Raw genomic sequence first — 23,265 nt, 5'->3', positions numbered from 1 at the left:
GAGGGACAGACTGCGCAGGCCCCAGTGGCGAACTCAGCAGCAGTGGGCTGACCACAGTCTCACATTTGTGCGCGCGCAGTGGGGGCGGCAGCAACCACCACTGCTTCCCTCTGACCCCGCCTCCACATACAGCATCACAACCCAGCAACTGAGTGGCCCCACCCTGGTGAACACCTAGGGCTCCGCTCCTCATACATGTAACAGGCACGAACAGTCCAAAATATAGCTCAAGGAGAACTCAAAGCCCCAGAGCCAATAACTCTAATCGATCAGGAAATAGCAAACCTCTCGGATGCACAATTCAAAACACTAGTGATCAGGATGCTCACAGAACTGGTAGATTACAGTCACAAATTAGAGGAACATATGAAGGCTAAACTAACTGAAATGAAGGGAAATGTCCAGGAAACCAATAGTGATGAGAAACTGGGACTCAAATCAATGGAGTGGACCAGAAGGAAGAAAGAAATGACCAAACAGAAAAAAGTGAAGTTACAAGAATTCAAAAAAATGAGGAGAGGCTTAGGAACCTCCAGGACATCTTTAAACGTTCCAACATCCGAACTATAGGGGTACCAGAAGGGGGAAAGAAACAGCCACGAGTGGAAAACTTATTTGAACAAATAATAAAGGAGAACTTCCCCAGTCTGGCAAAGGAAATAGACTTCCAGGAAATCCAGGAAGCTCAGAGAGTCCCAAAGAAGTTGGACCCAAGAAGGAACACACCAAGGCACATCATAATTACATTAGCCAAGACCAAAATGAAGGAGAGAATCCTAGAAGCAGCAAGGGATAAGGGGACAGTCACCTACAAAGGAGTTCCCATCAGACTGTCAGCTGATTTCTCAAAAGAGATCTTACAGACAAGAAGGGGCTGGAAAGAAGTATTCCAAGTCATGAAATCCAAAGACCTACATCCAAGATTGCTTTATCCAACAAAGCTTTTATTTAGAATGGAAGGACAGATAAAGTGCTTCTCAGATAAAATCAAATTCAAGGAGTTCATCATCACCAAGCCCTTATCATATGATATGTTAAAGGGACTTATCTAAGAAAAAGAAGATGAAAAATATGAACAGTGAAAGGACAGCAAACTCAGTTATTAACAATCACACCTAAAACAAAAGCAAACTAAGAGGACAGCTAGATCAGGAGCAGAACCATAGAAATGAAGAACACATGGAGGGTTAGCAACAGGGGAGTGGGAGGAGGAGAAGAGGGGAGAATATACAGAAAATAAGTAGCAAAAATGGTAGGTAAAAAATGGGGAGGGCAAGAATAGTAGGGGAAATATAGAATCTAAAGAACTTGAGACACGTGGTCATATACTAAAGGGGGGGAATGGTGAGGGAGAGTGTGTGCAGGGTAGAGGGGAAAGAAGGGGGGAATAGAACAACTGTAATGGTATAATCAATAAAATATATTTAAAAAAAAGAAATATGTGTAAAGCCATGTATTTGGTGAGATGATATTCATTAACGTTTTCTTACAACTCTTTTGCCATTCAGCTTTTAATTAACCTTTCCGTATGAAAATAAAAAAGTCATACCGCTGTGAGAACAAATGCTCTAATCCTTTAACTATTTATGAGAGGAGCTCCACGATAAAACCCCTATGGTATAATTGCAAATTGCCATGCAATAACCCACTCATTCGTTTAGTTATAAGGCCTGTTTTCACTTATGACACTGATGGGTACCCAATTTTGGCTTCTAGTCTCCTATTTAGCCATTCTATTCAGTGAGACTTAAGTGGCAGTGTGTGCAAAGTTTCTAGAATGCATATTATAGATAGCTGCCTCAGCTGAGAAGTTCATTTCAGCTCTGCCTCCCCTCCTTCCTACTGAGTGCAACTAAGGTATATTGAGGATGACAGAATGGAAAGTTAGGCATCTGATTCCTTAATGACTTTCTCGGTCCATACCAGTCGTAGACTTTCTAGCTCTGGACTTATTTTATCTTCTTTAAGCCCCTATTTTATGCTATAATACTTAATATATTTAGTCCTGAACATTATCTCATGGTGATAGTTCATAAACAACACAAAGTAACATTTCCAATTAAAACTTGTCCCTGACAATGAGTTTTTATCAATATTTTCAATAAAAGCAACTATGGTTAATACAAATAATCACCTTATGATTAATGGTCTTTGGTAGAAAAGAAAATACAGAATGGAGTCAACATTACTTAGCAGATCTGGTAAATATACAGTATAAATTATACCTAAGATTAAGTTACCCAGTGAAGTAGGTACTAATACCTACTTCTGGGCTAAATATTCTTTCTCATATATATCCATTACCTTCACTGGATAATAGGAGGCTAAATGTAAATTAAAAGAAATCACTTATATATATTAATGTTAACCTATTATTAAGTTGATCAGTCACTGATACGTTTGTTCCAGAACAATCACAATTGTTTCCTATCTACTGACCATGTGACCTTTGGTAAATTACTTAGTCTCTCCAAAACAGTAAAAATAATTTACTATCTCAGGTCCATCGTGATGATTAAATGAGAGACAGGTGAAGTGGTCAACTAAAATGTGGGCATGTACTACTAAGAAGCCACAATGGTACTTGTCACTTTGTTCACTTTTTGAACATAAATATTCAGAATTTTTAAATATTACTTACCTGGGTTTAATGCAAAATTATCTATTAAACTCTTCCAAGCAATAAAAGCTATTTTTTTAATTATGGGTGCTCCACTACGAAATCCCAGTTCTTCCAGCTGTAACAGGGAATTAATAAAACTCCCACTTCGATGCAAGGTCTAAGAAGAAAAAATCATTAAGTTATTTACCTGCCTAAAACAATACATGAAGCACTAATATCATTCACTGTTCTATATCAATCAGTTGCAACTATGTAAAAGTCTTAGAAATTTAAATTTTAAATAGTACCAAATTCTGTATGTACATTCAAAATTCAAGATCACAAAATATAAAGCTCCATGAAACAGGCAATACATAACACAAAGCATTTCTAAAATATTATGAGAAAATTAGAAAGATAAATACCAATTTTACCAACATTAATACCAAAAAGGAAATATTTATATGAAAAGTAACATCAGTATCAAAAACTAAGAAATGTTAAACCCTGAAACTAATAAAAACTGTCTTTTCAAACACTGTAAAATAGGCAAGAAAAATGGTTAAGTGGAAAAAAATGGATGAAGAACAAGTAAACATGTATCCTGAGAAAAAAATACAAAAAAGGACAAAATATTGCCCTGGCCAGCATAGCTCAGTTGGTAAGGATGGTGGATTAGATCCTAATCAGAGTAACATGCCTAGGTGGCAGGTTGGGGCCCTGGCTTGGGCGCCTACAAAAGGTAACCAACTGAAGTTTCTCTCTCTGTCTTTCTCCCCTCCCTTTCCTAAAATCAATAAACATGTCCTTGAGTGAGGATTTTAAAAAAAGATAAAATATTAACAGCCCTAAGTGGCAACTACATATAATCTAAATAGAATATGAAGTAACAGAGTAGAACAGTAATAGAATTTTTCAGTAACAGAAAAAGCCTGGCTTAGGCAATGACAATGAATTCACAAGAAAGCTCCTAGAACTGATGAAATTAGTTCAACAATGTTTCAGAGTAGATCAACATCTGAAAATCAGTTGTATTTTTATATATCTGCAACAATCTGAAGAGGAAGTTAGGAAAGAAAGCAATTCTATCTACAATGGCACTTAAAAAGAATTACTTAATCATAAACCTAATCAACTGGTGAAAGACTTGTGCACTAAAAGCTACAAAAAGCATTGCTGAAAGAAATCTAGAGACTTAAATAAGCAGAAAACGAAACTGGAGCTCTGGATGGTGTGGCTCAATGGATTGAGCACTAGCCTGTAAACCAAGAGGTTGTCGGTTTGATTCCCAGTCAGGGCACACCAGGGCATGCCTGGGTTGCACACCAGGTCCCCAGTTGGGGATGTGTGAGGGGCAACAGATCAATGTTTATCTCACACATCAATGTTTCTCTCCCTGTCTCCTTCCCTTCCCTTCTCTCTATAAAATCTCTTAAAGTAAAAGAAGAGTTGACTTCTAAACTTACAACAAAACTATAGTAATTAAAACATATGGTAGTGAGCTAGGATAGCTTAGCTGGTTAGAACACTGTCCCAATACACAAAGGCTGCAGGTTTCATCTCTGGTCAGGGCACATTCAGGAAGCAACTAATGAATGAATAAATAAGTGAAACCATAAACAGAGACCTGTCTCTCTCTCTCAATTCAATTAAATTAAAAAAAAAGGAATATGGTAGTAGCACAAAAACAAATAAACCCTTCCATATATTGTCACCTGGTTTTACAAGTGTTCCTAGCCCTTCAATAACAAAAAATCTATTCAACAAATGGTCTGGGAAAATTAAATATCCTCATGCAAAACTGGAGCTAGCCTCTTGCTTTATATACACAAAAAATTCAAAATGGATCAAAGATCAAAACATACAAGCTAAAACTATAAAGCTCCTAGAGGAAAACATAGGGGAAAAGATTAATGTACTGGATTTGGCAACAACTTCATGGATATAACAGAATGCACAGATAAAAGTTATCTATTATCTAATTTATATGCATTTCATCAAATTTAACTTTTATGTATCAAAGGGTACTATTGACAACATATAGATTGGGAAAAAATATTTGCAAATGATATCTGATAAAGAATTAATATCCAGAATAAAGAACTACATCTTAATATAAACCAAACCACCCAATTTAAAAATGGGCAAAGGCTGGGCATGTAAAGTACATCACAGGGAATAGTCAGTCACCTTATAATAAGTATGTATGATGGTGCCAGGTAGCAAGAAGGGGAAGGGCGGGGGAGGGGGGGTGAGTTGTTGGACCACTTTGTAAGGTATATGGTTGCTAACAACATACTGTATACCTGAAACTAATACAAGATACTCAATGTAAAATAAACTATAATTGACTAATAAAACTAAAAAAAACCACAACTTTCACAGGAAAACCTATATAAAATAAAAAATTTAAGAATATAGCCCTGGCTGGTGTAGCTCAGTGGATTGAGCACGGGCTTGTGAACCAAAGGATTGCAGTTTGATTCCCAGTCAGGGCACATGCCTGGGTTGCAGGCCAGTTCCCAACAGGGGACACATGAAAGGCAACCACACATTGATGTTTCACTCCTTCTCCTCCCCTCTAAAGATAAATAAATAACAAAATCTTTAAAAGTCTTAAGAATATAAATAAAAAAATAAAAACAGACAAAGGTTTTTCTGTCATCTGAGTTGTGTGGATGGAGTTGGCTCTTGCATCTCTGAGATCCAAAACCTTAACCCTTCTTTACCAAGTAGCTGGGAGCCATCACTATGCCACAAAATGAACATACTGAGCTACCACCGTAAACCCTATAGATATTACTTGGATTATCATGAGAAAAATAGAAATAAGAAAAATTGAGAGGTTCATAAGTGTTCCAAGAGGTCAGACATACCCAGTCTGAAGGCTAAGGGCTACTATAAATAGCACCATGATAAGAAAATAAAAGACTATTAAGATGCATGAAAATAGAAACACCAAACAAAACAATGATGAAAAAACTCCACAGAAAACAGTACCTGCTATCCTGCTGGCTACAGAGGGACAGTCCTAAGCTTATTTTGCGCACTTTAAATAAAAAAGAGAAAGCGGGGAAATCCCTCTGCCTGAGGTTCACATCCATGAAGAAATAGAAATACTAAGTTATTGAAACAGGAAAGAGAAAGGAAACCATATAAAAGAGATTAGTTACTAAATTCTGCTGTTGAAAATGGCTATATGTAAAAACCACCTAAATATAAGATTCCTTAAGCCAATGGATTTATGCTTCAGCAAGGTTCACATAATACATAGAGTGAAAAGTCACCCTTTGCTTGTCAATATGGAACATGCAGAAAAACTCCTCATCCCTACTACATATAACTTAGGGTGTTACTACCACAAGTACTAAGGTGAAATGTGGGCAATTTGGGCCTGTGATACAAGGAAGCAAAGTCATTTGGGGGAATATGCCCCAAACAACAATCCTAAAAATGATGGATACGGAAATGCAATTATACTGGCTTGGCAGCTATTTCACACAAGAAACTCCTTATAATTATTGAAGACTACAAACCAGTAAGAAAAACCACCATTATTATGAGGTTTCTGAAACCTACCCAGCAGTCTTCGTCCACAATCATCAAGAGAACTATTTATCATATTGTGTTTTAAAAAAAACAATAAAATGGTCCAATTAAAAAAAACTATTATTCAAAAGCAGGAAAATAACAAGTTTTGATAAGGATGTGGAAAAATGCGAACCCTTGTGCATTACTGGTAGGAGTGTACAAATGCATGGCCACTGAGGAGTTTGGAGGTTTCTCTAAAAGTTCAACACAGAGAGACTTCCGCCAAGATGGAGGCATAGGTGGAAACACTGTGCCTTCTCCCACAACCAAGTTTGAATACAACAAAGGTTTGGAGAAACAAAGACACAACCAAAGCACAGAAAATTGAATTATACGGAAGTCCGACTACATCTAACCATTCAACAGGACGGTAAGAGGGGCGGAGCCAGCAGCAAGCAGGGTGGGGCAGGACAGGTCCCCCGACCCAGGCGCGCGGGCAGCCCGGAACCAGTTGGGGTGCGGGGCAGACTGACCGAGGTCGCACATTCGTGCACAGTGAGACGGACCACACAGGCCCCAGGGGGCGAGGGCTGGCGGCGGTGGCACACTCGTGTGCAGTGGGACGAAACGCGTGGGACCAGTGACGGCAGCAGCTGCGGCACCGGTGAGGGCCGAGGTGGCAGGGGGCAGACGGAATGCCATAGTTCCTCTTTGACCCCGCCCCACATACAGCGTCACAACCCAGCGACTTAGTTGCCCTGCGCCAGTGAACACCTTAGGGTTCCTCCGATCCTGCTACAGAATAGGCACGAACAGCCCAAAAGATGGCACAAGAAGAACTCAAAGTCCCAGAGCCAATAACTCTAAGCAACCAACAGATTGCCAGCCTCTCAGAAGCCCAATTCAAGACACTATTTATCAGGATGCTCACAGAACTGGTAGATTACAGTCACAAATTAGAGGAACATGGTCACAAATTAGAGGAACATATGAAGGCTAAACTAATTGAAATGAAGGGAGATGTCCAGGAAACCAATAGCGATGGAAAGGGAACTGGGACTCAAATCAATGGAGTGGACCAGAAGGAAGAAAGAAATGACCAAACAGAAAAGAATGAAGAAACAAGAATTCAAAAAATGAGAAGAGGCTTAGGAACCTCCAGGACATCTTGAAACGTTCCAACATCCAAATTATAGGGGTACCAGAAGGGGAAGAGGAACAGCAACAAGTGAAAAACTCATTTGAACAAATAATAAAGGAGAACTTCCCCAGTCTGGCAAAGGAAATAGACTTACAGGAAATCCAGGACGCTCAGAGAGTCCCAAAGAAGTTGGACCCAAGAAGGAACACACCAAGGCACATCATCATTACATTAGCCAAGACTAAAATGAAGGAGAGAATCCTAGAAGCAGCAAGAGATAAGGGGACAGTCACCTACAAAGGAGTTCCCATCAGACTGTCAGCGGATTTCTCAAGAGACCTTCCAGGCAAGAAGGGGCTGGAAGGAAGTATTCCAAGTCATGAAATCCAAAGACCTCCATCCAAGATTGCTCTATCCAGCAAAGCTTTCATTTAGAATGGAAGGGCAGATCAAGTGCTTCTCAGATAAGGTCAAGTTCAAGGAGTTCACCATCACCAAGACCTTATCATATGAAATGTTAAAGGGACTTATCTAAGAAAAAGAAGATAAAAAATAGGAACAGTGAAAGGACAGCAAACTCACAGTTACTAACAACCACACCTAAAACCAAAGCAAACTAAGAGGACAGCTAGATCAGGAGCAGAAGCATAGAAATGAAGAACACATCGAGGGTTAGCAACAGGGGAGTGGGAGGAGGAGAAGGGGGGAGATGGTAGGTAGAAAATAGATAGTGGGGAGGGCGAGAATAGTGGGGGAAATATAGAATCTAAAGAACTTGAGACAGGTGGTTATAAACTAAGGGGGGAGAATGGTGGGGGAGGGAGTGTGCGGGGGGGGGGAAGGGAATGAAGGGGGAATAGAACAACTGTAATGGTATAATCAATAAAATATATTTTAAAAAAATAAAATAAAATAAAAGTTCAACACAGAAGTATCGTGACCCAACATCCACTCTTATGCACATACCCAAAACTGCTGAAAGCAGAGCATCTGACAGATATCTGTACACCGAAATTCACAGCAGCATTATTCATAATCACCAAAGGGTAAAAACAAGCCAATATCCATTTACAAGTGCATGGATAAACAAAATGAGGTATGTACACATCAATATTATTCTGTCTTAAGAAGGAAATTTTAATGTGCTACATGGCTGGACCATTAAAAAATTATGCTTAGTGAAATACACAGAAGGGCAAATATTATAGAATTGCACTTAAGTACCTGGAATTAGCAAATCCATACAGACAGAAAGTACAAGTTACCAGGGGATTTAAGGAAAAGAACAGAGGGAATAATTGCTTAATGTAGTACAGTCTTTGTTTGGATAATGAAAATTCTAGGTTTAAATAGCAGTGTAATATTACACAACTTATGAATGTATTTAATGCCACTGAACTGTACACTTAGGATGGTTACAAGTATTGTATTTACCACAATAAAGAAAAACATATACCCTCCTGTCAAGGAAACCTGGCTTACAGACAGAACATATAGTCAATTCTCATTATTCAAGATAGTTATGTTTTAGTTAAGTCATCTTGAACACTGAGAAATACTGAGCCATCACTCCTAGGAAAAATGCAGTTAGGTTCCTGAGAACCTCTGGTCACCTTTGTTTCAACCAATCAATACACAACCTTGTTTTATGTTTATTTTTTAAAAGACAACTTACTAAACACACAGCCATGCAATGCTTAACAGGATCTGTTCCAACAAATCCATCAGGCAATTTTGTCATTGTGTGAACATTATAGAGTGCACGCACACAAACCTAGATGGTACAGCCTACTACACACCTAGGCTGCATAGTACAGTCAAATGTCTTGGCTAGAGACCTGTACACAACATGCTACTGCATAAGACACGAGGTTAAATCAAACACAAGCAAAAATGATGAGATCAAGAGATGAGGTAAGCCCAAGATGTATGAGGTTGCTGCCAGGGTAACATGGCTTACTATTTTATAGCAAACTTTTTTTAATAAGTAGAAAGAATATATTCCAAAATAATGGTTAGTATAATACTTAAACCAGTAACCGTCATTTATTATCAGTATCAAGTATTATGTAGCACACTTAATTGTATGTGATATACTTTTATGTGACTGGTAATGCAGGTTTGTGGACACCAACATCACCACAACCACATGATTGCACTAGGCAACAGGAATTCTCTATTCCACTACAATCTTATGGGACCACCATCATATGTGCAATCCACTGTGGACCTTAACTTTGTTAATGTAGTTCACAACCATACATCACTATTTCACAAACACTGAACTAGCCAGGAGCACTGTAACTGATGCCTAAACAAAGCTTATCTAACACCCTATTTTCTCCATTAGGCACAGCAGTCTTCCTATACTTAGGAACTGTAGAGAGCCCTCAACACTACACCTGGGGGACATCAAAAGGGGCAATCATTGCCCTTTGACGAGTGGCTCAGTTGGTTGGAGTACTGTCCTATACACTAAAAGGTCTTGGGTTGGATTCCCAGTCAGGGCACATACCTAAGTTGCAGGTTCAATATCTAGTCAGGTCACATGCCAAGTGGTAACCCATGCAAGAGGGAATCAATTGGAAGTTGTTTCTCTCTCCCCTCCCTCACTCTCCCTGTTTCTAAAATCAATAAGCATGTCCTCAGGTGAGGACAAAAAATGCAATCATCAAGAAAAAGCACATGTGAAAAATGTGACACTGAATGGATCACAAAAAGGACATTTAAATGATATAGAGAGCTTAGACAAAAGGGCAAAGCATAATCTTCCTTATTCAAGGTCAGCTGGGAACAAATGCATTGGGGACTCAGTGCAAATTTGTTTGCCACTCTGCAGGTCTGTTATACACATGGGTAATAACGCTAGGAAATGATACAGCCCAAGTACTGATACTGTGTTTACAAACAAATTTTGGTGAACAGATATCATATTGGTATGATAATGAGGATCGACTACATTATGTAAATAAAGTTAAGAAATGAAAAGTGTTTGGCATGTAAAACTGAACTGTTCTTTAAATGTAGACTTACCTTCCCAAGAAGTCTGACAAACAAAGGCCATAATTTTAAAACGTAAGTCTCATTTTTACTCATAAATAGCTTTTGGAGTTCTGAAAGTAACTTCTGCAAACAAAAGGAAAAATATTTACCAAAAGGACTCTTGGGAAGGAAAAAACATGCACTATCAAATCAGCTGACTGTCACAGCTAAATAACTTTACCCAATGTTTTATCAGGAAAACTTTCATATAGAAGGCAAAGCTGAGAGTTCTATAATCAATGTCCAAATATAAATAACCATTAACATTTTACTATGCCTTTCTTATCACAATCTGGTCATTCTTGCATCCATTAATCCAGCTTCATTTTTTTCTACCAATATTCTTTCCCCTAACAACTTCAGCATGCATACCATTAATTAAAGTTCAAATGATAATGTTTTAACTTCTCACTCTGATAACTTTAAAAATGCATTAATAGCTTCATGGAAAATGGACATCTGAGAAAATTTTAGTTCAAATACATAAAGAATTTTATATATACTCCTAAAAATATCACACTTACTAGAATTTAAAAAAACTTGCGAAGATAAGTGATACTTTATCAGACTCCAAAATCATTACCATGATTTTTTAAAATGAACAAACAAAACCCCAGAATTTAGACTGGAAGGCCCCCTCACTGTCTGGATGTAAGAGGGGAAGCCCCCTCCTACTGCTGTATGTCAAAGTTTCTTCCACTCCTACTCATTCCCCTTTCGAGTCTACTTTCAACACAGGCATGGGCATCCCTTTAACACTCAAGTCAGTACATACAGCATTCCTAGACCCAAAACCTTCAAATATGGTTTTCAGTAGAACCCAGAATCTTACAATGACCCCCAAAGGTCTATGAAATTTCTCTAAATGGTCTATGGCCGTTTCTCTAAAATCATCTCCTGTTCTTCACTCTTAATGGTCTCCACTATCATACTGCCCAGTCTTCATGGAGCACAATCATCGGAGCAGGGCCTTTTGCTCTCACGGCTCCTCCCAAGAGCTAACTCCTGCATCACCTTCAAATCACTATTCAAATATCCTATTATTTCTCTTCCCTGACCACCTTACCCTTCCTCTTCAATGACAGTCTCTCCATTCTTGCTATTCTCCATAGTATTCTTTACTTAGTTTACTATATATTATCTGTGCCACTAGAAAAATAAGCTCCCCAAGTTCCTTTTGTTCACTAATACATTCAGTGCCTAAAATACTCAGCATATAATAGGTGCTCAATAAATACTTGTTCCAAGAAAAAGGATTAAAAAACCTAAAGCCAGAGGCAAATAACTGCTTTAGGGAATTATACACAGTAAATGCACTTATATGTATATACCAAAGTTTTATCTGTTAGGATTATGCTAAAACAACCCAAATAACACTGAATTAGTTAATACCCTCTCTCCCTTCTCCCAAAATGCAATCTCTTCCAATCACCATTCACTGAGGATGGAGTAAAATGACCAAATCACAGTAATACTGAATAGACAGCTGCCCTCATTGTAATGCAGGATCAGTTTGTGTACAACTAATTCAAGCACTTGTTTTCATTCAAAGAGGAATTTCTTAGATCATAGTACAATTATACCAACATGAGCCCTAAGCTTGCTGCAGAACCTTAAAATGCACTACTCAAAAAATCCTTACATAAAGTAATACTTACAGTACTCATAAGCTGCTCTGTGATAGATGCTATTTCTTGTTGTTTCTGAAGCAACAAGGGCATTCCCATCTCTAAAGCAGTCGCTCCCCGCAAATGCACCTTTTGGGCTGAATGAACAACTAAAGGTATGACCAGTTTTGCCCACCTAACTGACTCTTCTACCATTTGAACTGGGGCTTGTTCAATTAGCCTATAATGGAGAAATCAACAAATAATTCAGTTTGACCTCATCTTTTATATCTAAACTACCAGGAAAATAAGTGGCACACAGAAATATGCATAGTATATAGTCCATTAGAGTATGTACATATATGTATACACACAAAAAATCTAATATTTACACGCTAATTTTTAGATTTCAGTATTACTTTTTTTCTAACATCTATTTCCTTTTTTCTTAAATTATTTTATTGTTGTTCAATTACGCTTGTCTGCATTTTCTCCCCACCCCCTCCAAACCCACCTCCTTCCCTTGCTTCTACCCTCCCCCTTGGTTTGTCCATGTGTCCTTTATAGCAGTTCCTGAAAACCCTTCTCCCCAATGCATTTTTAAGTAAGAGCATACTTTGTCTTATTTTGAAAAATTTTAAATACTAATTATTTTTATATAATTAAATTCAACTTTTTTATAGGACAACCAGAGAACTGTGATATAATGTGAGCACCCATCAGGGCACCAGAACAATGAAGTACTTAGAGCAAATAGCTCAAATATGGAAGAACACTTTAAAACAGAGATAAGATCAAGCTTATCAAGAGTCTGTGCTGATAACATGCCCATTACAAAGAGCAGGGATGGGTAGAAGTAAGTAGAGGATTTTCTGGTTCTCCCATCTCCATCTCGGCACTGTTAAAACATTCTAAATACCCCCATACCTCACTTGGGAGTGTATGTTATTTTTTAAACTTGCAAAAGCTTTAACAGAAATAATTTTTAAACCCAGAATTACGTTAGCAGCAGCAGCCTAACCAAGACTATATTTTTAAGACTATCTCAGTAAAAACAAAGAAACCTATTAACTTTTAAGCACTTTTACTCCCTTCTTCCAGTTAGCTTTTTTCTTGATACTTTTGGTCTAGAAGTTATTTCCTTCTTTCAATGTGTAACCCAAAATCAAGTCCCAAAAGTTAACTCCTTAAAAGCAAATTCTAAATTTCCTGAAATGATCCTTCCAATTTGCAATGCATCCAAATTCATACCTTATGATGACATTTAATGCTTCATAATCAACAACAGCAGAATGCATCTCTCCTCTACTAAATACTTCTTCTAATGAATCAACTATACTGGATACCTAAAAGATAGAACAGAACAAATACAAATCAAATAAGCCTGAATTTTTTAAATGGCATGTAGTTAAGAAGACATATAAAAACTATACTCACTACTTTGCCAACAACTTCAGTGGGAAATGTCTGCTTGGATATCACCCAAAGAGCCCTAGTACATACATTTTTGTCTGAACTCTTAACAATATCATTCAATTTTGAAAGCAGTTCTTGAATTTTTTTCTCTGAAAAACAAGCAGCTTTGATTATGTGCAATAGTTTCCATCCTTTAAAATGTCAAATATAAAAAGAAAAATATATTCTTCACTGTCAAAATAAATCAAATGCATATCCAAAGAAAAGGACCAGAGAACCAATGCTGATATCAAAATAATCTTCACAAAACACAAAATAGGTAAGATGGGAGGGTATACTTAGAGAAAACAGTAGACTCTAAATAAGATTATTTTGTGCAATTAAAATAATTTTAGAGGTATCACTAGTAGGTTTGGGCACACAATATAAATTTTGACAAGATGTTATGAACTCTACATCTATGCTCCAAAATGAACAACTCCTACTTTAGACTGCAAACATTTCTACACAGCATGGGCCAAAATTATATTTATAGTTATGAGTATGCAAAAGTTTATTCTTCTACTATTATTTATTATTTCATTTTTTTTCTTACAAACTGTTCACCTACTTTTGCCCCATCCTGTATATAAAAAAGGGCAGAAACTTTTCCCTCAGAAAAAAGATGGTTATATCTTTCTAACATCTTTACTCCCTATTCCTGATTTCCCCTTTCTAAAGATCATCTCCTAGGTTTTCTTTACCATGGCAAACTACTAACTTTAGAGCAACAATTAAGATGAAGTTGATAACTTAGCATCAGGTCAGTCTTCTATTTCAATACCACTTTTAGTTCTAAATCATCCCACTTACACTATGCAAAAACATTTCAATTCAGCATATTCCTGTGTACATGCGTATAGAAAATAAATGACTGTCTAAATTATTAACTTCCACCCTGGCTGAGCACTGATCTATGAACCGAAAGCCTGCTGTTTTGGTTCTTGGTCAGGGCACATACTTGGGTTGTGAGCCAGGCCCTGGTTGGGGACATCCAAGAGGCAACCAATGGATGTTTCTCTCACACATCAATGTTTCTCTCCCTCTCTTTCTCCATTCCTCCCCCCTCTCTAAAAATAAATAAAAATTTTTCTAATGATTTTTTAAAAATTATTAATTTCCAAAGCAAGTAAGTGTTGTACAAAGAAGTTCAATTTTCATAGCAATTATTAATAGGATTATTTTCTTTTAGAGCAAATTTTACCATTATCAAAGGGCTATATCTAAGAAAGACACTTTCCAATGATAGTCTAAACATTTCTTTCACAAAAGCAAATCCTAAACTGTAAGTTATATATCTAACAGAGGTAACTACTTTTAACAGTATCAAAAGCATATACTCATAAACTTCAAAATATTAAGTCATAATAAATTGAACTACCTGATAATCCTGAGGTAATTTTGGGATTATATAAGCAAAATCCCAAGGCTTGTAGAGCAGCACAACTGAGCTCTGAGTTTTGACTAGAAATGTGAATCTATAAAAACAAAACAAAATCACCACACTTGTTACAAATGAATACAATTGTAAGTCAATGTCTAGAGAGCAAAGTTTGACTGAAAAGCAAAATTACATTTCAGTGTAATCAATCAACAAGTTTTTGAAAGTAGATGAAAGAAGGTCAGCAGGCCATGTATATATACAGCATGACAAACAGGCAAACTGGATAAAAGATCAACTAAATAAATAACATTTTTCTTAAAAAATAAAGAACACCTTCACACACCTGAAAACAAAGAAAAATCCAAGAACTGGAAAATGCTAACACTAGACAGGAAGTAAATAGGAGCAAAGCCCTTCTTTCTACAAAGAAAACAAAAAACTCAAACACAAAAGCTGAAATCCTAGCATTAAAGTGGAGTTGGGAGAGGGTGTTGAAATGTATAGCATTTACAGCAAGGAGATTTAAACATCTCAATCTTTAAAAAAAAAAAAAAAACAAACCAACCCTGTTTTAAAGTCAGAATTTGAATCCATGTTCACCTGGAATTCAAAGCCCAAGCCATATTATGGGCTGGGGCATAAGGGATATTAAAGAAATCTATTCAGACAACTACATATACACAAAGCTTTATACATCTAAGACCTCGAGAACTACTTCTACATCTCTTGGATAACAATCAGCCAGCATGTGTCTGTAATAAATTTCTATTAAATACATATGCCTGAAAGAGTTTCTTAAAAGTTATGTCTCATTTTCAAGAACGTTGTGGGTTCATGGAAACAATACTAGCAAAATTCTAAATAGCACATTTCACCTAGTATGATTCCTGTTCTGAAGAAATTCAAATATCCTTTTAGTGCTTAGTAATTCACATACAAACCTGTTGACTTTCCTATCAGTAATCACCCATGTACTTCCAAACAGAGTTAAGTTTTAGGGGAATCGGAAGTTATATGCAGATTTTTTACTGCAAGGGGGAGGGGGTTGGTGCCTCTAACCCCTATGCTGTTCAAGTCAATTTTAATTATTCATCAGGCATTTTAGTTATAAAATTTATAAACACTGCCATTTGACTGAAAATTCAGTTCCTGAACCCATACACTGTCAAATATCAAATATATGAAAACACATGTTTTCACAGAAAATACACTGTCTCGTGCTGCTTAACAGGTGTATGTTCTGTGAAGTGTGCCATATGCATCGTTAGGCAACTTTGTCATTGTGTGACCATCAGAGTACACTTACACAAACCTAGATGATATAGCCTACTACATGCCTAGGCTATATGGTATAGCCTATTGCTGCTAGGCTATAAGTCTGTACAGTAAGTTACTGTAGGAAAAGAGATTAAGTCAAGCACAAAAGAAAACGATGTAATCAAGAGACATGGTTAAGTACAGATGTATGAGACTGATGCCAGGATAACACAGCATACTGTTTTACACCAAACTTTTTTTTATTAAGCAGAAATATTACATCTTAAAATAACGATAAAAAGTATAGTAAATACATGTATCAGTAACATAGTCATTTGTTATCAAGTAATATATACTGTACATAATTGTATGCACTATACTTTTATACAACAGGCATCAGATTTGTTTAAAACACAGGAACACGTCAGTTGTAAAATCATGTGGTCTACAACATCACTAGGTAATAGAAAGCAACAGGAATTCTTCAGCTCCATTATAATCTTATGGGACCATGTTGTATATTCTTTTGGTACAAGTTGTTGACCAAAATATCATTATGCAGAGCATGATTATACTGCTGGAATGTGGTACATGACAATGAAGAAAACTGGTAATAAATACCACTGATACTATTAATCTAATCTAATACTATTGATGTCAAACTAATCACTCCCATAAAGTTCTTGCCTATATGAACAGCACCAATGACTCAGCTGAAGAGGTAGGAGATACTTCAAATGCCTCAACGTTTGGCCAGAAATCATGCTAAAATATACAACAAATATCTTGATAGAATACTTCATTTAAATGCATAAAACAGCCCTGGCTGGTGTAGCTCAGTGGATTGAGCGAGGGCCTGCAAACCGCACGATTGCGGTTCGATTCCCAGTCAGGGCACATGCCTGGGTTGCAGGCCAGTTCCCAGCAGGGGACTCATGAGAGGCAACCACACATTGATAATATTTCTCTCCCTCTCTCATTCTCTTCCTCTCTAAAGATAAATAAAATCTTTAAAAAAAATAAAAGCATAAAACAAAAATAAAATAAAATAAAAGCATAAAACAGGATTATAAAAATAAGAACTCAAACCTCTTAATTCTAAATACAAGAAAATTGAAAGTTAAGTGTTAGGAAAGTCACAAAGCCACAGTGTAGTCAAATGAGGACAAGAACATAGGTTCTCAGTTTGTGGTTAAATTATACCACCTTCCAAAAATCGAGCAATAGAGATAATCGTACTACTTGTGTCTAATCAGGCAAGAGCAGCAAAAACTAAGCATGTGAAAAGATATAAAAATAAACCAAAAATAGGCCCTGGCTGGCGTAGCTCAGTGGATTGAGCGCGGGCCTGTGAACCAGACGATCGCGGTTCGATTCCCAGTCAGGGCACATGCCTGGGTTGCAGGCTGGTTCCTTGCAGGCTAACTACCAGCAGGGGATGCACAAAAGGCAACCATACATTGATGTTTCCCTCTCTCCTTCCCCTCTAAAGATAAATAAATAAATAAAATCTTTAAAAAGAAATAAACCAAAAATAAATCGACAGGATCATTTACTTAGGAGTACATTCCTATCAAAGGAGTTAAAAAAGATAAAATAATCTCTGATAACTACTTACATGAAGAGAAAAGGGTTTTGGATTCAAATGCCCTTGGGCAACTTTAGGCAAATTAAACCAATCTCTTCTGCAAAGTGAGGATTAAAGAGTAACCTGAACTGTAAAGTAATTGAGTAGTTGATACACTGTAAATCTCAAACTGTACTATAACCTGCTTTATTTAAATTAGTTTTTATGAGTAAACTGGCAAAACTTTCCTACCACAAATAAAGAAATTTAATAAGCAACAGAGACACACACCTTTAAAACTTCATATAGCCGAGGAAGTTTGTTCTCAATTTCTACAATGACTTCTTTTCCATCTTCTCCAGTAATACGACTTAAAAGCAAAAAGTAACACAAGTTTATGCAGACAGCAGGAGCAAAAAACCACTCCTTAAAATATCTGTATAATCTTTCAACATTTATGTTAGGATTATAGCAAACTACTTAAGCACAGAATGCCATATACAACTGAAGAAAAATGCCATATACAACTGAAAAAAATCCTCAATTACTTTTGCAGCGACAGAGTACAAGTTTGGACAGAGAAACCCTTCTCCCACTTACAAACTTACTAAATCTTTATCGTTCTGTGCCAATTGTTATCCTCTGCACGCAATTCCCCAGTCACTACAGAAAACTAATGTTTTGCAAGGGGAAAAATATTATGAGTGTTTGCAATTAACATAAAACTCAGGTTATTGCTCGGCATTAAAAAAACACAATTCTGGGTTACCACACTGTCCCCACACACAAGCGACTTACACTGAAAACCACTCCTCCAGCCTGCCCACTTCCAACCCAACTTGTTTCAATTCTTCGATTGCAAGATGCGATTGCAAGACGCCGGAGCGGGCTTCCTCATTCCGCACCCCTTAGGCAACGCAGCCGCAGAACAACGCCTACCACGCACCTTTCCACCCTCGGCGTTCGCTCGCGACCCCAGCGCCCTCACCGCCGCCAAACTTTCAGAGTACACCAACTCGTTTCNGCATTAAAAAAACACAATTCTGGGTTACCACACTGTCCCCACACACAAGCGACTTACACTGAAAACCACTCCTCCAGCCTGCCCACTTCCAACCCAACTTGTTTCAATTCTTCGATTGCAAGACGCGATTGCAAGACGCCGGAGCGGGCTTCCTCATTCCGCACCCCTTAGGCAACGCAGCCGCAGAACAACGCCTACCACACACCTTTCCACCCTCGGCGTTCGCTCGCGACCCCAGCGCCCTCACCGCCGCCAAACTTTCAGAGTACACCAACTCGTTTCGCGTGCCCCCCCACAACTACATTCGCCCCAAGAACCACCAGAACACCCAACCCCACTCCCAACGGGCCTTACCTTGTCAGAGTAAGGTAAGCGTCAGTCTGCTCTGCATAGGAGGCGGAGTGATCTTCCAAAGTCTCCAAGAGCGGCGCGAGGGGGCTCTCATCCGGGGCCGTCATTTTGGCCACCCTGAAGCACGGATCAGAAAAGGAGAAAATCCAGCGACCCACAAAAACAGCCCCGCGCCGGCCCAGCGTTGACCCACGCGCTCAACCTGGGCCTCACAGTCCCACCGACCACGTCCCACACCCCTGGCCCGGGACGCACTAACCCTAGACCCTAACCTCCTGTGCCTCACGACCCGCATCCAAGCCCACGGCGCTCGGGCCCAGGCCCTCTCCCGCCACCACTTTCCCGGGCAGCTTTCAACAGGGGGAGGAGACCGGCGTGGGGCGGGAGAAGCCGTGCGAAAGAGGCGTCTCACCGGGAGGGGGCGGAGGTGGCGCCCAACTGAGGGTTCCGCGCGGGATAGCCCTCTGACCCCTATATTTACCCCACGTATGAAGGTCAGAACTGCGCCCTCTCTGCCTCCGTCCCACACCCTCGCGGACGCCGGCAAGCCTAGGCTTCCCGTCTCGGACTGTTTACTCACGCGTGCAGCCCGCTCCTTCCTAGACCAAGATGGCGGGAGGGGCGGGCCAGGAGCGCGCGAGAGTAGGCAGGCCTGGCGGGAGAGGCCCGAACAGACCCACCAGGCCGCGGCGCGCCGAAGTCATCGATCGCTCCCTGACCCGCCTGTAGTCCCACCCTGCCGTTCCGGTCACGCCTTGCAGGGAGAGGAATTTCGGCCTGAACTTAATCAGAGAGGGCCTTGAAATTCCAAATGTTACTGAATCTCCCAAATTCACCAGACTAAATTTAACGGATTTTCAGACTGTTTTCAAACTCCGAGTTTAACGCTTGTTGAAGTAGTAGCAACAAGTCGTTTACCCTGATGTTTAAGACTAAGACCTGCGTCTAGATTGCTCTAGATTCCGTACCTTGTTCAGTGTGACATTAGCAAGTTCATCAATCTTTCTATGCCTCGATTTACTCCTCCGTAAAATAGGGGTGATAATAGTACCTACTTTGGGTAAAAAAGAAGAAAAGGTGAGAGGCCAAGGTTCTCAAATTTTAGTTGCACATTACAATGGCCTGAGATATTCCTGATTAAATTGCTGATTTGTGAGCCCCGCCCTTGGACATTGTGATTCAGTAGATTTAGGTGGCCCCCCGGGGATCTGCATTCTATTGAGCCCCAGGTGTTCAAGGGCGGCGTCTGAGTCCATACTTCAAATTGGAGAAACTAAGCCTTTTACGAAAGTAAGTTCTCATTATGAATATGTTGCCCCCCATTTCATAGCTCCTCTGAGCGCTTTCCACGACACCTTAAGGCCCAGCAGCCTTGCATACTGGCCTCACGGGTTCCAGGCGTAGGGCTTACCCCCACGCAGTACAACTATCAGCTCCATAGTTCTGGGCTATGTTTTGTTTTTCTCTGTATTATCTGCACCTAGCAAAGGGTCTGCCAAACAGGCACTGGATACATAAACATGTTTCTTACCCAAAAAAATGAAGAGAGTCGGAAGGAGGCCTCATAGTCGGTGTCCCAAATTCTTGAAAGCCGAGCTGTGAATGTTCCTTGGATGCTGCTGCAGCGCTTAAGGTGTGTTTGGAATGAGGAAGCCTACACGTGGTCAACCGTTTTCCCTGCCTTGACCAAAGCTGGGTTCTGAATGGTCTGTCAGAATCTCTACCTTTTCCGTGTCTTGGAAGGACTATGTTGTTCCTTTGTTCGTTTGTTTGCTTGGAACATCATTCAATTTCTCAAGTGAGAAATAGAGTCAAACAAATTCACACCTTTTAATGAAATCCTTCCCTCTACGGTCCCCCCTCGGAGAATAAATGCTTCTACCATCACCCGAGGTAGCTCTTTGTACAGAGATCCTTTAAAACAAGTATCTCATTAACTTGCTATTGTTTGACTATAAAACACTGTTGTGACCGAGTTGAGACTTAGCTGGAGGGGAATTAGTTCCAGACACAATCTTAATCAGTGCCCCTCCCTGTTGATTGGTATTTTCTGAATCTGATCTAAAGTTCTAAGAAATTGCAGGGTCAAGACAAATCCCCTTCCCTACCCTGACTCTTCTCCACACACTCTTCCAACCAGATCGCTTCTCCCAAGTTTCATTTTTATAGAAATTCTGGAGCCACCAGCATGGATCTGTTCACACTGCAGTAATTCCATAGTATTTGACACTCAAATAGATTTTGAATTAATTTGTTTATGTATTAATTTATCTATCTTCTTTGCCTTTCCAAATCTTATATTTCTTTTTCTCTTCAGACCCGTCCCTAGGAGTAAATGCCTTACATTTTCAAACCAATACTCCTTTCTAGCCTCCTCATTCTTGTCTTTAACCACACACATCATATATCACACAGCAAATATCAAGTATATAATCTTATGCCTGTCGATGGCTTCTTTCTTCCACTTGCCCTGCATGGTCCTAATGATTCTTCCTACCTAATAATTCTTGAATCTGTCCACCCAGGATCTACCTAGAATCCCAGTTTATGACCTAAACATGTCGTTTCAGGATTATAACATTTTAAACTACTTTTTATTGAGTGGTAGATGCTTTATATATGTTATCTCCTTTATTTCTCAATAATTGCTCAAGATGGGAAAGCACTTTTCCCACATATATTTATAAGCATTTGAAGCGTAAAGAGAACTCCGAAACTAATCTATTGAAGCTATATTATTTATCAACATTTAATGAGCTCTACTCCACATAAAGCACTGTGATGGTGTAGTTTTCATGGTAGATTTATTCTTGAACATTGTAAAAAAATTCAACATAAAGAATCTTTTGGAAGCTCACTACTTAAAAGACCCCTATAATACATCATTTAGTAATAGAACGTATTCATCTGTAGCCCAAATTACTAGTGTTAATGTAATGAGCCCAGTTTTGGAGTCAGATGAGGATTCAAATACTGGCTCTGCCACTGTGCAAAACTTGAGATTTTCCCAAAACATGCTTAGCTTCACCATGTCTTCATTAATAAAATGAGAAGAAATATACCAACACCAAAATTCAGTAAATGGTAATTATTACTACCCAGTACCTAGCTCAAATCCTGACACATAGTGGGTATTTTAAAAGTGTTTATTACAGGAAATGGATAAATTATATTAATTGAAAATATGCTTTTAAATATATAAATTGGTTTAATGTTTATCTCTCAGACATTGTGGAGTATAAGCATTCTGAGGAACATGTGTAACATTACCCCACAAGATAACTATTTAAAAAGAACCATACTTTGAGATTGTTTTAGCTTTTTTAAATTCTATATCACTAAAAGATCCCATGACAAACTTTTCAATAATTAATAGATGGAAAACTTTTTTAAAAGAGGATTTCATCCCATCACTAGTGCACATCAATAAACATGCACACGCCCCATGACTAACATGAAATCTGCTACCCTTGCCTTCAGACCTACTCCACAATAGTATCAACTTGTATCAAAGAAGAGATATTTTAATTCTTTAAGAGACTAAAAGTTTTATCTGAGAATTTTACTTTTTCCACTGAGCTATGCAGAGAGTTTCTACCATAACAACCAAACCAACTCATTTTTAGATGAGAAAATTGAACCCCTTCAAGTTCACAAGAATAGATAGAGACAGAGCAGTATAATGGCTAAACATGGAGCCTGAATAATAAGGTTTAAATCTTGTCTACGAACTTCTTTTTTTTTAAGATTTTATTTATTTATTTTTAGAGAGAGGGAAGGGGAGGGAGAAAGAGAGGGAGAGAAACTTTAACGTGTGAGACCTGACTCAACCCAGACATGTGCCCTGACCAGGAATCAACCTTTGACCTCCATTTGCAGGGTACCGCCCATCCCCCTAAGCCACACCAGTAGGGCCTGTCTACAAACTGCTTAGCTGTGTGACTCTGGCAAATTATGCGACCTCTTATGCCTCAGTTTCCTCTTCAATAAAATGGAAATAACTGTGTTTACCTCATAGGCTTATGAAGTATATATAACTTAATACATGGAAATTAGTTAAACAGTGAGTGGGTACGTGATATAAATATTCAGAATATATTAGCCAGAGAAACACTAGTTTCTCAGGTTCAAGAAAAACAGCATATAGTATATAAAACCATAAATGTTTTAAAAAAATAAACACTTTTTTGTTGTCATGGATTGCCTAGCTCACATTGCAAATATGCCACTATAGCCAATCAACAATAATTTAATATTTTATTTCTCAAAGTTCAGTTCCAGGGTCTTTGCATCAGGATCACAAG

The 23,265-nt window shown here is 38.6% G+C and overlaps 1 protein-coding gene and 1 pseudogene across 7 annotated transcripts in view; one reads left to right on the top strand and one right to left on the bottom strand.

Moving 5' to 3' along the window:
- Positions 1 to 19,581, bottom strand: part of RIF1 (replication timing regulatory factor 1) — a 72,273-nt gene extending 52,692 nt beyond the window's left edge. For 3 of the 7 annotated variants that reach the window (XM_037027848.1, XM_037027853.1, XM_037027854.1), the window contains exons 1-9: positions 19,234 to 19,336; positions 18,965 to 19,078; positions 17,878 to 17,956; positions 14,760 to 14,856; positions 13,361 to 13,488; positions 13,175 to 13,269; positions 11,975 to 12,164; positions 10,308 to 10,400; positions 2,642 to 2,780 (exon numbers count right to left, since the gene is read on the bottom strand). In XM_037027848.1, the coding sequence (XP_036883743.1) occupies positions 2,642 to 2,780; positions 10,308 to 10,400; positions 11,975 to 12,164; positions 13,175 to 13,269; positions 13,361 to 13,488; positions 14,760 to 14,856; positions 17,878 to 17,956; positions 18,965 to 19,078; positions 19,234 to 19,256 (958 nt within the window). In that variant the 5' untranslated portion in view covers positions 19,257 to 19,336. The other 4 variants (XM_037027849.1, XM_037027850.1, XM_037027851.1 and 1 more) reach the window with 4 other exon arrangements.
- Positions 5,354 to 6,127, top strand: LOC118974398 (ribosome biogenesis protein NSA2 homolog; annotated as a pseudogene).
- Positions 19,582 to 23,265: the final 3,684 nt, after the last annotated feature.

Source organism: Sturnira hondurensis, unplaced genomic scaffold (genome assembly GCF_014824575.4).
Source record: "Sturnira hondurensis isolate 20B ecotype Veracruz unplaced genomic scaffold, ASM1482457v3 Scaffold0019428, whole genome shotgun sequence".
NCBI lineage: Eukaryota > Metazoa > Chordata > Mammalia > Chiroptera > Phyllostomidae > Sturnira > Sturnira hondurensis.
Note: the sequence above shows the minus strand (reverse complement) of the source record. Positions and strands in the feature narration are given on the sequence as shown.